The sequence below is a fragment of the Mirounga leonina genome, unplaced genomic scaffold (assembly GCF_011800145.1).
Source record: "Mirounga leonina isolate KUSES-001 unplaced genomic scaffold, KU_Mleo_1.0 Mir_224, whole genome shotgun sequence".
In the NCBI taxonomy this organism is placed as follows: Eukaryota; Metazoa; Chordata; class Mammalia; order Carnivora; family Phocidae; genus Mirounga; species Mirounga leonina.
In genome coordinates, this window is record NW_023270615.1 from 20,313,185 (window position 1) to 20,326,100 (window position 12,916).

Sequence of the window (12,916 nt, forward strand, 5' to 3'; positions counted from 1 at the left end):
ATCTCACTCCAGGAAACGGAGCCTAAGAAACCAGCACCGGTGACAAATGCTGGGAGTGTCAGAGGGTCAGAGCAGGCTCCCGTGGGAGAACGTAAGCTAACACCCAGGAGCTGGGCAAACACAGCAGCCCGCAGCATTGTGCAGAAACACGGGGAAAAGCTTTCGACAAAACACTAAGCAAACTGTTCAGAATCAATCCCCTGTACACAGAGCAGCGCGAAGCTGCGTCGGTGGGGAAACACTGGAAGGGACACAGCAAACGCCAACAGCTGTGTCAGGACGGTGCAATTAAGCTTAACGAAAACTTCCTTAGAGGAAAAAAAATGAATAAAAACGCTGAAGCAGCACTAGGATAAGCCACACCCACCCTGGCCTCCTCAGTGTCACCATAGTGGGGACAGACGCTCTTCCTTCCCCAAGGATGACAAGGCATGCACTTACTCATCTGCCAACCAGGGGTCTAGGCTGGCATCTGGCATGGTACATTCCAAAAGAAAGAAGAACACTGGGGGCCCCATTACGGGGCCCCAGGAGTCTTTAAGCTACCTGCACAGATGGGTGAGATCTGCTCTATCCAGCAGAAGGAGCAGGCAAAGGGCCTCGCAGAGGGCGGACTTGGGGCTCTCCACCATCGCCTCCTTCCGCCATCCCAAGCACAGTTCCCTGTTCTTTCAGAACATCTGGTTTCAGTTGGCATTAAAAAGCAAAGTGAATGAGCTCTTATTAATTCACTACAACACTAATTTGCAAATGATTAACAATACCTTAATCCTCCCTCAAAGCACACCCAGCGTTAAACAAATAGCTGCCCACTAGAATTAACGTCCTAAAACAAAAGATGGAGGAATCAAGCCCGTGAGAGCATGGACTTCAAGGCTCGAGTCAAGGTGGGCTGACCTGTGCCCCTGTCTTGCTCATCTTTCCCACCTCAGGCACCCTGAGGGCAAAGCGGACAGAACCAGAACGCCTAGGTTCCAGTTCTGGCTTGGCGCCCACCTGCCCAGCCAGGAATGTACAATTCATGGGTCTTTAAGTTTCCTTCAACTTCCAAATTTCTGGTGTTCTCTCCCACCTTTACCTGAGGAAAGGCAACATAGCCTTAAAACCATAAGGTAACAGAGACACGATCCTCCCCCAGTGGGCGGGTAATGGACGCGTGGTGGTCCGTTACCACAAAACCGTGAGGCCAGAGTCCAGAGCTGGGGATGTAGGTGGTGGACACACATGACGTATGCACTGTCCAAACTCACACAACTACACCTCTCACACGGAGAATGAACTTTAACGTATGCAAATTAAAAACAAATCAGCCGGGACATCTGGGGGCCAGGAATGAATGCAGACCGGCTAAGGTACAGAACTGTACTAGAAAAGTCTGAAATGGCCTCTCTGAGTGGGGTGGGGGCTGCTGCCCTAGGTAACTTTGGAGAACAATGTTTTGAATGGAAGGTCAGACTTCTGAGGACAGGCACCGCACAGATGCTGACCTCTCCTGGTAATGTGTATCTCGAGGGCACAGGGGTGCAGGTGACAGCGCTGAGACCACATCATGAATGGTGGACGAGCCAGGTGTCTCACCGTCAGAGAACGGGGTTACACATGGGCAAAAGGAGGAGGCTGGCACGACCCTATGGTGCCAGCTTAGCCATGGAGACGTCCTATGAACTGATGTGTAGGTGACAACACAGGCAGGCACAGAAATCATCAGAGGTGACGTGTGTACACACACACCTCCCCGCTGTTGACAGCTGAAAAGCAGCGACACCCCAGGAGTGAGAACACCCGCGCGCTGATGTGGTTTCTAAATTCCATTCTCCACGAAATGGAACCAGGGCCCTTGAGAAAAATGGGTGATGCCAGGGCAGGGAAATCCAAGATGATCCTAGGGCATGTCTCTGCAGCACCAGAAAGGAAGGAGGTGCTCACAAAACGAAGGAGGGGTGTGCCAGGACACAGGAAACCCCTCCCCCCCGAGAGACTCCCAATGGCCAAAGCTAGAATAATTTATGCAACAAAATAAAGAACATATAAGGTTATCACCCAAAGTATAAAACTAATACACGAGCCCATATTAGTCCAGACAAATGATTACATAAACACAGTCTGCCCTACACAAGAATTCCAACAATAATGTGAAATCCCTCCCAGGAGCTAAAGCTCACCCCCACCGTCCCCCCGAGAGGGGGCTAGCCCAAAGGACCACTTCCAAAGAAGCAAACCAGCAACGGGATGAAGTCGTGTCACAGAGCAGATGCCTGCCGACTCCACCACGGTATGGTGTGACAAAGGGCACTGCACCTCTGGGGCATTCTCCCCAAAACATGAGAAAGCATCAGGCAGCCCAAACTGGAGGCCAGCCCACAAAATACCTGCTCAGTAACCCAAAGTGCCAAGGACACCAAAGAAGCAGAGGTTGAGGAGTTGTCCTGGACCAGAGGGGCCTGAGGAGATGAGACACCTGAAGGCCACAGGGCAACCAAGATCGGGGCATGGAGCCTAAAAGAACCCCGGCGGAAGGAGGGATAAGAACTGAATGAAGGGGGCGCCTGGGTGGCTCAGTGGGTTAAGCGGCTTCCTTCGGCTCAGGTCATGATCCTGGAGTCCTGGGATCGAGCCCCGCGTCGGGCTCCCTGCTCAGCGGGGAGTCTGCTTCTCCCTCTCCCTCTGACTGCCTCTCTGCCTACTTGTGCTCTCTATCTGTCAAATAAATAAATAAATAAAAATCTTTAAAAAAAAATTAAAAAAAAAAAAAGAACTGAATGAAGAACACAGTGAGGCTCATGGTACCGCATCAATGCGAGCTTCTTAGTTTTGATAACCGCTCGCTCACAAGCTGTTACCGTGCACAGAAGCGGAGTGAAGGATATTCGGGAACCCTCTGTACCATCTTGGCAACTTTTCTATAAACCTAAAATTATTCCACAGTTAAGTTTATTTTAAAAAAGAAAAAAGTCCACAGTCTACAAGACACCAGCTGGAAGACTATTTTAAGCTACTTCACCAGGTGAACACAGCATTAACAGGCATGAACAGCACAGTCTAAGATCCTATTATGTGAAAACACATCTCTCCGCAGATCGTGGGGCTTCAGGAAGCAGGAGAGCCCACTGCAGGTGAGATTGGGCCACTACAGACCTGCGAATAAATGAACCAAGTCCCCTGGCCAGAGGGCCCCGGAACAACGCCTCAAGACGAGCACCACCTCAAAGAGCAGGTGTTGGGACTGGGTCGGTGCAAGGTCTGGCTAGGGACAGGAAAAGGGTCTAGGCTGCGTCAAAACAGGACTTGAAAGGCAATTATTCAATTAAAGATAAAAAGTAAATGTCAGAGTTAGGCTTCAGGGAAGCAGGGTCTGACAGGCACTGGCTGTCCCTCTCTTTTGAGCATCTTCTCTCCGGGCCTGTAAGCCCTCTGCTCTGGGGCCCGCCTCCCACCTAAGCTGCCCGGGGACAGCACCCTGCTTCTCTGATTCCCTGGCCTCCAGCTCCAGGTACAAACTGGGCAGAATATAACGAAATCGGTACACCTGGTTCTTAATTCTAATTTTAGAAGTGAGGGAAAACTATGACATACGATACTGGGATGATTATTTCAAGCTAAAAACTCGAAGCCCTGAGACCCACCTTCCTACAAGCGGTAGTAGAGGGATAAAGCCTCCCTCCCCAAGAGTGAGCCAAACCTGGAATTCTGCACGGCCTCAGTAAGGAAAACCCCAGGCTGGTACCCCGAGACCACAGACGCCATAAAGGCAGGTTTCTGTCTCTGGCGCCAGGGGGGTGAACCCCACTGCCCACTTTAACACTTTCTGCACTTCCACTTCTTCATCTGCAAAAGTAACACCATCCCTACACCTCAAAGGGCAGCTGCAACGGTTAACGAGCAACTGCATGTAAACAGTTCAGTCCTTCATAAATAACAAACGCTGATAAAAGTCGGCTACCATTTGTCTTTAAGAAAGCTGCAGAAGAAAGGATCTGCTTCTTCATACTTTTCAAACATACGGGACCTAAAACACTATGAGTTGTCTGTCATAAATAGATTTTCCGACATCAAGAAAAAAAATACCGTGAGGTTTTTCTTAGAACGGTTTTACACCAGCTCAGGGAATAATGTGACACACCCTCCAGCCACTTATGAGATTTAAAAGATGTAAGTTAACCTGAACGTAAGAGGATAGGAGTCGACCTAAATTCTTTTGCTTTTTTAAAAAATGACACCTTGATCTTGAACTCTAGTTGCCAGGTCCTGGGTGGGTGAGATTACTCAAGCTACTCACTCCTGCTCGAGTCCAACAGAGGAATGAGGACATAAAAGTCAACTCCAATTTGGTGGAAGATTTTTATTGTTGTTGTCAACATTAAAAGGGCAATTTCAAGTTATGACATATTTTAGCGATGTCTCTAAAAACTAAGTCTCTCCCCCTGAGAAATCTGGAATCAGAGCTGAAGAGCTTCTTACCTTACACATCTCTTGCCTATTTTATAAGAACTGGTTATAGTGGTCTTAGAAGGAAAAATAATTTTTCAAAATAAGTGAGTGGCACATGAAAAGATTCTCAACTTCATTAATCATAAAGGAAATGAAAATCAAAACCACAATGAGATACCATTCAAAACCCATAAGGATGGCTACTATCAAAAAAATAAACAAACATAAATAAGCAGGTGTTGGCGAGGTGAAGAAATTGGAGCCTCATACACTGCTGGTGGGAATGCAAAAGGGCGCAGCTGCTGTGGAAAACAGTATGACCATTCCTCAAAAAATTACCCAGAGAACTACCCTAGGATCCAGCAATTCTACTTCCAGGTATATACCGAAAGAACTGAAAGCAGAAACTCAAACAGGTATTTGTACACCCATTCTCATAATAATATTATCACAACAGCCAAAAGGTGGAAGCAACCATCAACAGATGAATGGATAAAGAAAATGTGTAGAGACCCAGTAGAATATTACTCAGCCTTGAAAAAGAATCAACTCCTGACACCTGCTACAAAACATGGATGAACCTTGAGAAGAATATTAAGTGAAATAAGCTGGTCACAAAAGGACAAATACTGTACGATTCTACTTACATGAGGTCCCGACAGCAGTGAAATTCCAAGACAGAGTAGGCAGTGGGCGCCAGGGGCTAGGAGTGGGGGTGGGGGGGGGGACAGAGTTTCAGTCTGGGAAGATGAGAAAGTTCTGGAAACAGACGGTGCGGACGGTTGCACGACAGTTGAATGTACTTAATGCCACCGCACTGCACACTTAACAATGGTCAAAACAGTAAAATTTTTGTTATAGTTCACCACAATTTAAAAAAATAAAATTAAGAATATATAATAGTAAAAAGAGGGTTTTGTGCCATCAGCCTGTCTTCTTAGGAAGCCTAAGCACTTGGCTCCAAGAGGTAACTTCCTACTTGTCAAAGATAGAGGGTTTACTTTTCCTTCAGATGACGACGTTACTGTGCATCATTAGCAAGGACTGCGGCTGCCAGGCTATGTAAGAGGCTGAGACTTCTTTTTTCCTTTGCAATCTCTTTAATAGATTGCCTTAATGCCTGGCCAGTAACAGGTACTCAATTTTTGCTAAAGGGAAGATGAATCATCAACTGGGAACCAGTCAGAAAAGAGAGTATCAAGAATATAAGGTGAGGGGCGCCTGGGTGGCTCAGTTGGTTAAGCAACTGCCTTCGGCTCAGGTCATGATCCTGGAGTCGCGGGATCGAGTCCCGCATCGGGCTCCCTGCTCGGCGAGGAGCCTACTTCTCCCTCTAACCCTGCCGCCTCTCATGTACTCTCTCTCATTCTCGCTCTCTCAAATGAATAAATAAATCTTTAAAAAAAAAAAAAAAGAATATAAGGTGAGAAAATAAATCTTACATAATGGCCATTGATCCAGGTGTTGAAAGAAAATAATTCAATGTGTCTGTCTATATAAAAAGAACAAAGCAAATATCTGATTAAAAAGTTAAGCACCTACACTACACATATGCAAGAGGAGTAACCTGAGTCCCCAGCCTCAAGCAGCTTCCAGTCAGCTGGGGATGCACACACAGGTAGTTGTAACAAAGCGGAACCCAGGAAGCACAGATGCACAGGCACACTGTGCGTATGCCTGGTCCAACCTGTGGGATCATCAGAGGAGGCTCCGTGTGGGGCGCCTGGGTGGCTTAGTCAGGTAAGCGTCTGCCTTTGGCTCAAGTCATGATATGATCTCAGGGTCCTACGATGCAGCAATGGGGTGTCTGCTTCTCCTTCTCCTCTGCCCCTCCCCCTGTTCATGTTGTCTCTCTCAAATAAATCAATAAAATCTTTACAAAAAAAAAAAGAGGCTCCATGAAGGAAGCTGCCACCTGACATGGACTTTAAAGTATGAGCAAAATCCTGACCAGCAGAAGTGAGTAGTTGGACAAGAAGGAGCAACACGAACAGAGTGGGGAAGCTGAACGTTTCCTGGGGAAGCAGGGAGTGGAATGGCTGAAGCGCTGACAAAGGAGGGCAGAGGAACTGTGAGCCATGCGGGCAGGTGGAAGGAGCTCAGTTCAGGAGGGTCTGAACCTCAGTACAGAGTTTGGATTAATGGTTTTGTTCAAGTTGCCGGCAGGACCGACTAACCTGAGGAGCCCGCAGGCTGCACCGACAAGGTGTGCAGGATGAGTTCCACCAGTGAGGCAGCAGGTGTGGGGCCCAGTCAGATGAGATACAATTCTGACGGCTGCCCACACTTAGACACTGGTGAATAAAATGGTACCCTTAGTGTAAGTCTAGCAGTGTACTTTTTGCTCTATGTTATTATTCTGTATCATTTTTTCTAAATGCTGGTAAATACCCAATAATTTGGTTTCACAACCACCAAGGGGTTTGCACAATCACTTATTCGGCCTATAGGCTCCACTTGGAGAGTTCACATGGTGGGGGTACTGGAGTGAGGAAGGGCACATGGGAGACTGCTGGGCTTGCAGAGGGACCAGCAGGCTGGGTCATGAAATGCAGGGGGAGGGGGCAACACGACTCTAGGGGGCCAGGAGTGTGACCTTGAAGTGGATGACGAGGCTCAAACCAGTGAAGGTTATAAGCAAAATCCGAGGAGCCCAAGTGCACAGAGGATGGAACAGAAACAAGAATGAAGACTAGCTCAGAAGGGGTTGGGGCTACAGAAGGGAGACAGCATTTCAAAGTCTTAACGGTGAAGTTTCCCGCTAATTACAGGGTTCCACTCTGGGGTGGCTAAAACACAAACACAATGGCCACTTGATGTGAGGGATAGGAGGCAGGAAGGGGGTGCTGAGTGGTCAGCTATGTGCTAAATGGGGGTCAGGAGACACGGTGTCAAGCACATAACACCAACGGCCCAACAAGTCTCTGCGAGCAGGCCGTGGGACTGGTCAGAAGCTGTGTGCACACGTGGACAGCAGTAACTTCAAAGAGGTGATGCTGCGATTATGAGAAGGAAGAACATGTAGTGGAAAACAGTGGCAATTATGGGAAGTCTTATTTCAGTAGCTCCAGGAAACAGAAGCACTCTCATCATCGAAAAGGGTTCAATAAGGCAGACAAAGGAGAAATGCTGGCTTTGATCAGTCTAACTTCAAGAAAAGGGAAGAGATTTAGACACGGTGATGAATGTTATGGAAATCAGTGCTGAAACCACAGATCGGGGGCTCAAGAGCATAATCCAACCCACAGCCTATTTTGTTTGGCTTAAATAGTATTTTTTAAATGGGATAATTTCAAATAAAAGTCTGGATTCCTGGCTTTCTTCAAAAACGTGAAGCCTGATAATGCTGGCTCTACAGTCCAATAAGGTTTTTAAAACATGCACACTCTTGGATCTACCAAGTTTGTGTGTGTACCATTAGCAGGGGCTTGGATAAACTATGGAACACTGTGCAGGCATTAAAAAGAATTAGAATTATATAAACATAAAAAGATTTTTTACATCCTTATTTAAAAAAGCAAATTGCTGAATAATGTATTGTGTGATCACATTAATGTTAAAAATTAAAACCATATGGTGATAGTACATAATATGTTGTGTAATGTATAATACAAAACATACATAGACAGCTGCTACAGAAAACAGTATGGCAATTCCTCGAGAAATTAAACACGGAATTACCATATGATCTACCAATTCCACTTCTAGGCATCTCCAAAAGAACTATAGCTGGGGCTCAAAGAGAGCACACCCAAGTTCATAGCAGCATGACTCATTATTCACAACAGACAAAAGGGGAAGCAACCCAAGCATCCATGGACAGATGGATGGATAAACCAAATGTGGTCTGTGGAATACTATGCAGTCTTTAAAAAGGAGGGTAACTAACACAATGTCACAACATGGATGAATCTTGAAGACATTAGGCTGAGTTAAGCCAGTCCAAAATTGGTACACTGCAAGATAATAAATATTTTAAAATCAGTATTTTACATGGGTGGCTGGTTTCGGTTGTAATGTGGTCAATTTTGAACCGAAGTATTCCCTGGTCAACTCAAGGTCTTAGAGAACAAAGTGTAACTACTAGTTTTTGGCCTCTCCTGGATAGAAACCGTGCCGCTCCCCCTGTAGCTGGAAAACACAGCAGAGGCACTGTGCTATCGGATCTGACCTGGGAGTGAAGTGCAGGTAGGCACACCCCTGAGGCATTCTTACACAAAGCAACTGAACTTTGCCTTCAGCTCGGCACTTCCTCCTTGAGAAGGTTACTGGTTACTTGTCCCCAGATGTAGCCTACTCAGCAATCCTGTCTCATCCTATATAAAATGGGTAACAAAACCCTGTGCTGGCCAAATGAGACAACGCCGTGAAAGGGCCCAGCGAGGGCAGGCAGCCGACAAGTCAGTCCCTGCCCCATCGGGTACGCATCATCATCCCAAAATCTCAAGCCACAGCCAAATCTCACAGACTTCCACTGACGTAAAGCAGGAGCACGGCTTTATTATGTCAGACCTAAGTAAATATGCCAGAGCACCGACTCAGGGGAAGATCTGAAGGTCTTCATTATAAACCACACCGACTCAAGTCTTGTGGCAGGAACATTTAGGAAAGCTCCAGGGATTTAATGCCACGAAGATTTTTAAATAAATATCAGTCCCTCCCTGAAGTTACAAAGGTTGTGATGACTCAAAGCACACAAGAGGAAACACTCCCAGTAACTGGCAGAGGCCAAGCTCAGGCCAGGCAGTTCAGTGACCTGAACAAAATTAGCCGACTCATAGGCCAACTCCTAATGGTTAAAGAAATATAATTATTACTGTACCAAAAAAATTACAATTATTACTCTACCAAAGACATACTCTTCGAAGTCAAAAAAGATTTCTCTAAGCAAAGCTGACAGGAAAGTAAGCCTTTCTGCCAGTTTACAGAAACCTAGAAGGCCAACAAGATGGTAGATTTTTATAAGACACATGCCTCATGGACCCAACATGACATATAGTGACATTTCATGTCAATTTTGGCAATTCCTTTGTCAACTTTACATAATACTGTAGAAAAAAACTACTGATTGTCACACAGTAAAATTAACTTTTATTTACTTCTGATGTGTAGTTCTAAGGTTTTAAAAATGCATTCCCGGGGCACCTGGGTGGCTCAGTCGTCAAGCGCCTTGCTTGGGCTCATGTCATGATCCCAGGGTCCTGGGATCGAGCCCCACAACAGTCTCCCTGCTCGGCGGGAAGACTGCTTCTCCCTCTCCCACTCCCCCTGCTTGTGTTCCCTCTCTTGCTGTCTCTCTCTGTCAAAAAATAGATTAAAAAATCTTTAAAAAAAAAAAAAAATGCATTCCCACCACCACCTTCAGAGTACATAACAGTTCCATCACCCCAAAAAGCTCCATCCCCGCACCCTCCCCTGACTCCTGCCCTCTGGCAACCACTGACCTGGTCATGAGAATGTCACATTAAGAGAATCACACCTTTAAGCCTGGCTTCTTTCGCTCAACATAAAGCCTTGGAGATTCAACGCACGAGTTGCCTGTACCAAAACTTCCTGTTGCTGATGAGTAGGACTGCACAGCATGGCCGGACCCATTTGTTTAGTCACCTACTGAAGGATATTTTGGCTGTTTCCAGTTCTGGCTGTTACGAATACAACTGCTATGAACACTCAAGTACAGTCTTTGTGTGAACAAAAGTTTCACTGGGTAATTACCCTGGAGCAGCGCTGCCAGAGCACATGGTAAATGCATACTTAAGGCTGTGTGCCAGCCTGCATTCCCACCAGGCATGTGACACGCTTCCAGCTGCTTAGCATTCTTGTCAGCACTTAGTATTGTTGGTAACGCTTGTTTTAGCCATTCTAACAGGCATACGGTGATATATTATCATGGTTTTAATTTACTTAACCGTTTTAATAGACATGTCTTAAAAAAAAAGTACACACTGCTTCATTCCCTTAGGGATCACTGAACATAAATTTTTCGGACTCAAAATCATCCTTGCAGAATAAACACTGTGCCACCCCCGGGGGCTACTCAAGCACACAGGATTGTTTTCCTGGTTCTTCCCGATAGGCCACAGAATTATGTCTGGTTTTTACAGCTGTTTTTTTTTTAATCTTCTCCCTTACCAAGTGTCACTTCTTGCTATTAATGGCGCTCCTGACTCGGGCGACTTTCCTCTGCACCCTTCTCTCACGCTGAGTTTAGAAATGCGTTACCAAGCTTCTCAGAACCAAATCTGAGAAGGAGAGGATTTGATTCTCCAGTGAGGAAAAAGAAAGCTTTGTTTTTCCTTTTCAGGTCACTGTACCAAAACTTCCTGACCTCCCATTTGGCAGCTTAGAAATTTCTAGTAGCTAAATTTCTTAGACGCGTTCCAAAAAGGTGAGGCTGCCGGGTTAAGCGCGCACTGGGTAACCGAGCCCTGACCGTATCAATCTGTGCGACGGGCATTGTGCTCTGCTTCCGCACCAGGAGCTAAAAGCCTACCTAAAGCAAAACAGTCAGGTAAAAAATCATCTTGTGTCTGGAAGCCTCCGTGGGAGAAATCATCTCAAATCTAGTTTCCAAGCACTCACACACTGGTAAAAATTCTGAGCACCTAGTAGGTCAACCACACAGAGAGGTGCGAGATAAACGCACAGACACTTCTTTACAGTCAGAAAAGAACTCAGGAGTTCTTTCAAAAGATAGAGACTGTGCACACCCTGAATCCAACCCTGCACAGCATTTACAGAGCTCCTTTGAAAGTCATTTGACCAGGAAGCTCATCCTGCCTTTTCGGTGCTAGTTTCCAGCTCCGAACACCTTTCCAAATATCCGGGAGGTGGACAGGCGCTGGCAGTCGCCGCCGCCGCCTCACCTCCCCGGGAGCCCGGGCTCCCGGGCAGAAAACGCCAGCGGCGCCAGGCTCTCACCCAAGGTCCCAGGGGGCCGGCTGTGCCTGGGCCAGGCCCACACACCGATCCCCGCTCTCGCAGCCGCCACGACCCGCACACTGAGAAGCCCTGTCACCAATCGCAACGGCACCGGGGCGGGACTTCCGCTACCACTTTCGGCTTTCCCACCACCATCTCCGCTCAGGCAGACAGGAAGGGTGAATTTCACAAACTTTGAGCTTAAGCACTTTCACGCAGAAATAGTGGCAAACAGGTTGGAAGACACAGTGGCAGCAGCCAAAAAACCAAAACAGGCCCCCCAATTTTTAACGACAACAACGAAAAGGAAGCCATCAAAAGTGGAGTCGAGGGTCACTGATGCGCACGTTATCTCTGCAGGGGCTGCTGGGTCCTGAAGCCGCCCTTGGCCCCGGTTCAGCGAGGGCCCGTGCGCCACGGGGGCAGCGGAGCGGCCGGCGGCAGCAGCTCTGACGACCTGCGCAGGGACCTCGATCCTGGCGCCTCGGACGCACACCGCCTGTGCCCTGACTCGGAGCTACACGCTTCACGGCAGACGCTGCGAGCCCCAGGCGCCAGGCCACAGAACCAACAAAATGCCGTCGAGTCCAATCTGCAATTCCGCGAATTCTAACGCACACGGAAATCGGACCATTGCCCCCGACACTGCCATCTCAGCGGGAACCCGGACGCAGCCCTGCGTTCTCCAAAGCGGGGCCACCTCGGCAGGCCCTGGGCGGCGCGAGCCCGCGCGACGCGGCCCCCCTCGCCCCCGCTCGGGACCCCTTCCCGGCGCCACGCAGCCACTCGCCCGCACGGAAAACCTGTTGCTGTGCGGGCACGCCGCACGCGCGGGGGCATCCGGTGCAAGTTCAGGCCGGCGGCCCGCCCGCCCCGGGGAGGGACGGCACCCCCGCGAAGCCGGGCGGGGCGCCGCGCCCCGCGCGCCCGGGGCTCCAGGCCGCGCGTCCATCTTGCGGCGCCCGCGCCCTCTGACCCCGGCCCCGGCCCGCGCCCCGGCCCGCGCCCCGGCCCGCGCCCGCCGCACCTTGACGTGGAAGCGGATGAGCGCCAGGCGGATGCAGTGCGCCATGCAGACGGGCGGCAGGAACCAGACCTTGGGCGGCGGGGTGCCCTTGTTCTGGACATGGCTGACGATCTGCTGCGCCGTCTGGCGCTCGTTGCCCTGCCGCTTGACCCACTCGTGCAGCCGCGCCTTCTCGAGCGCGCCGTTGAAGAACACGAAGAGCTCGATGTTGCCGCCGAAGCAGGCCTTGGCCAGCGCGGCCAGGTAGCCGAGCATGTGGTTCCACTGGCCGCCGCTCACCCAGTCGGTGTAGAAGCCGCCGTAGAGGCGGTGCAGGCAGTTGTCGGCGTCCACCAGCAGGCGCAGCGGCGTGTGCGGGGGCCGCTGCCGCCCGCCGCCCACCAGGCTGCCCCGGGCCAGCTTCTGCAGCTCCACCGGCACCACGGCGCTCGGGCAGTGCTTCTCGATGTAGTCCTGGAAGCCCTGCACGCCCATGGCGGCGGCGGCGGCGGCGGCGGCGGGCGCGGGGCGGCGGGGCGGCGGGGCCGGGGGCGGCGGGGC

General features: G+C 49.4%; 1 protein-coding gene across 6 annotated transcripts in view; it reads right to left on the reverse strand.

Annotated features, from left to right (window-relative positions):
• Positions 1-12,883, reverse strand: part of FAM120A (family with sequence similarity 120A) — a 91,968-nt gene extending 79,085 nt beyond the window's left edge. For 5 of the 6 annotated variants that reach the window (XM_035029238.1, XM_035029236.1, XM_035029235.1 and 2 more), the window contains exon 1: positions 12,377-12,850. In XM_035029238.1, coding sequence (XP_034885129.1) covers positions 12,377-12,850 — 474 coding nt within the window. Of the gene's footprint in view, positions 1-12,376 lie in introns of all 6 variants that reach the window. The other variant, XM_035029237.1, reaches the window with a different exon arrangement.
• Between the last annotated feature and the right edge of the window lie 33 nt (positions 12,884-12,916).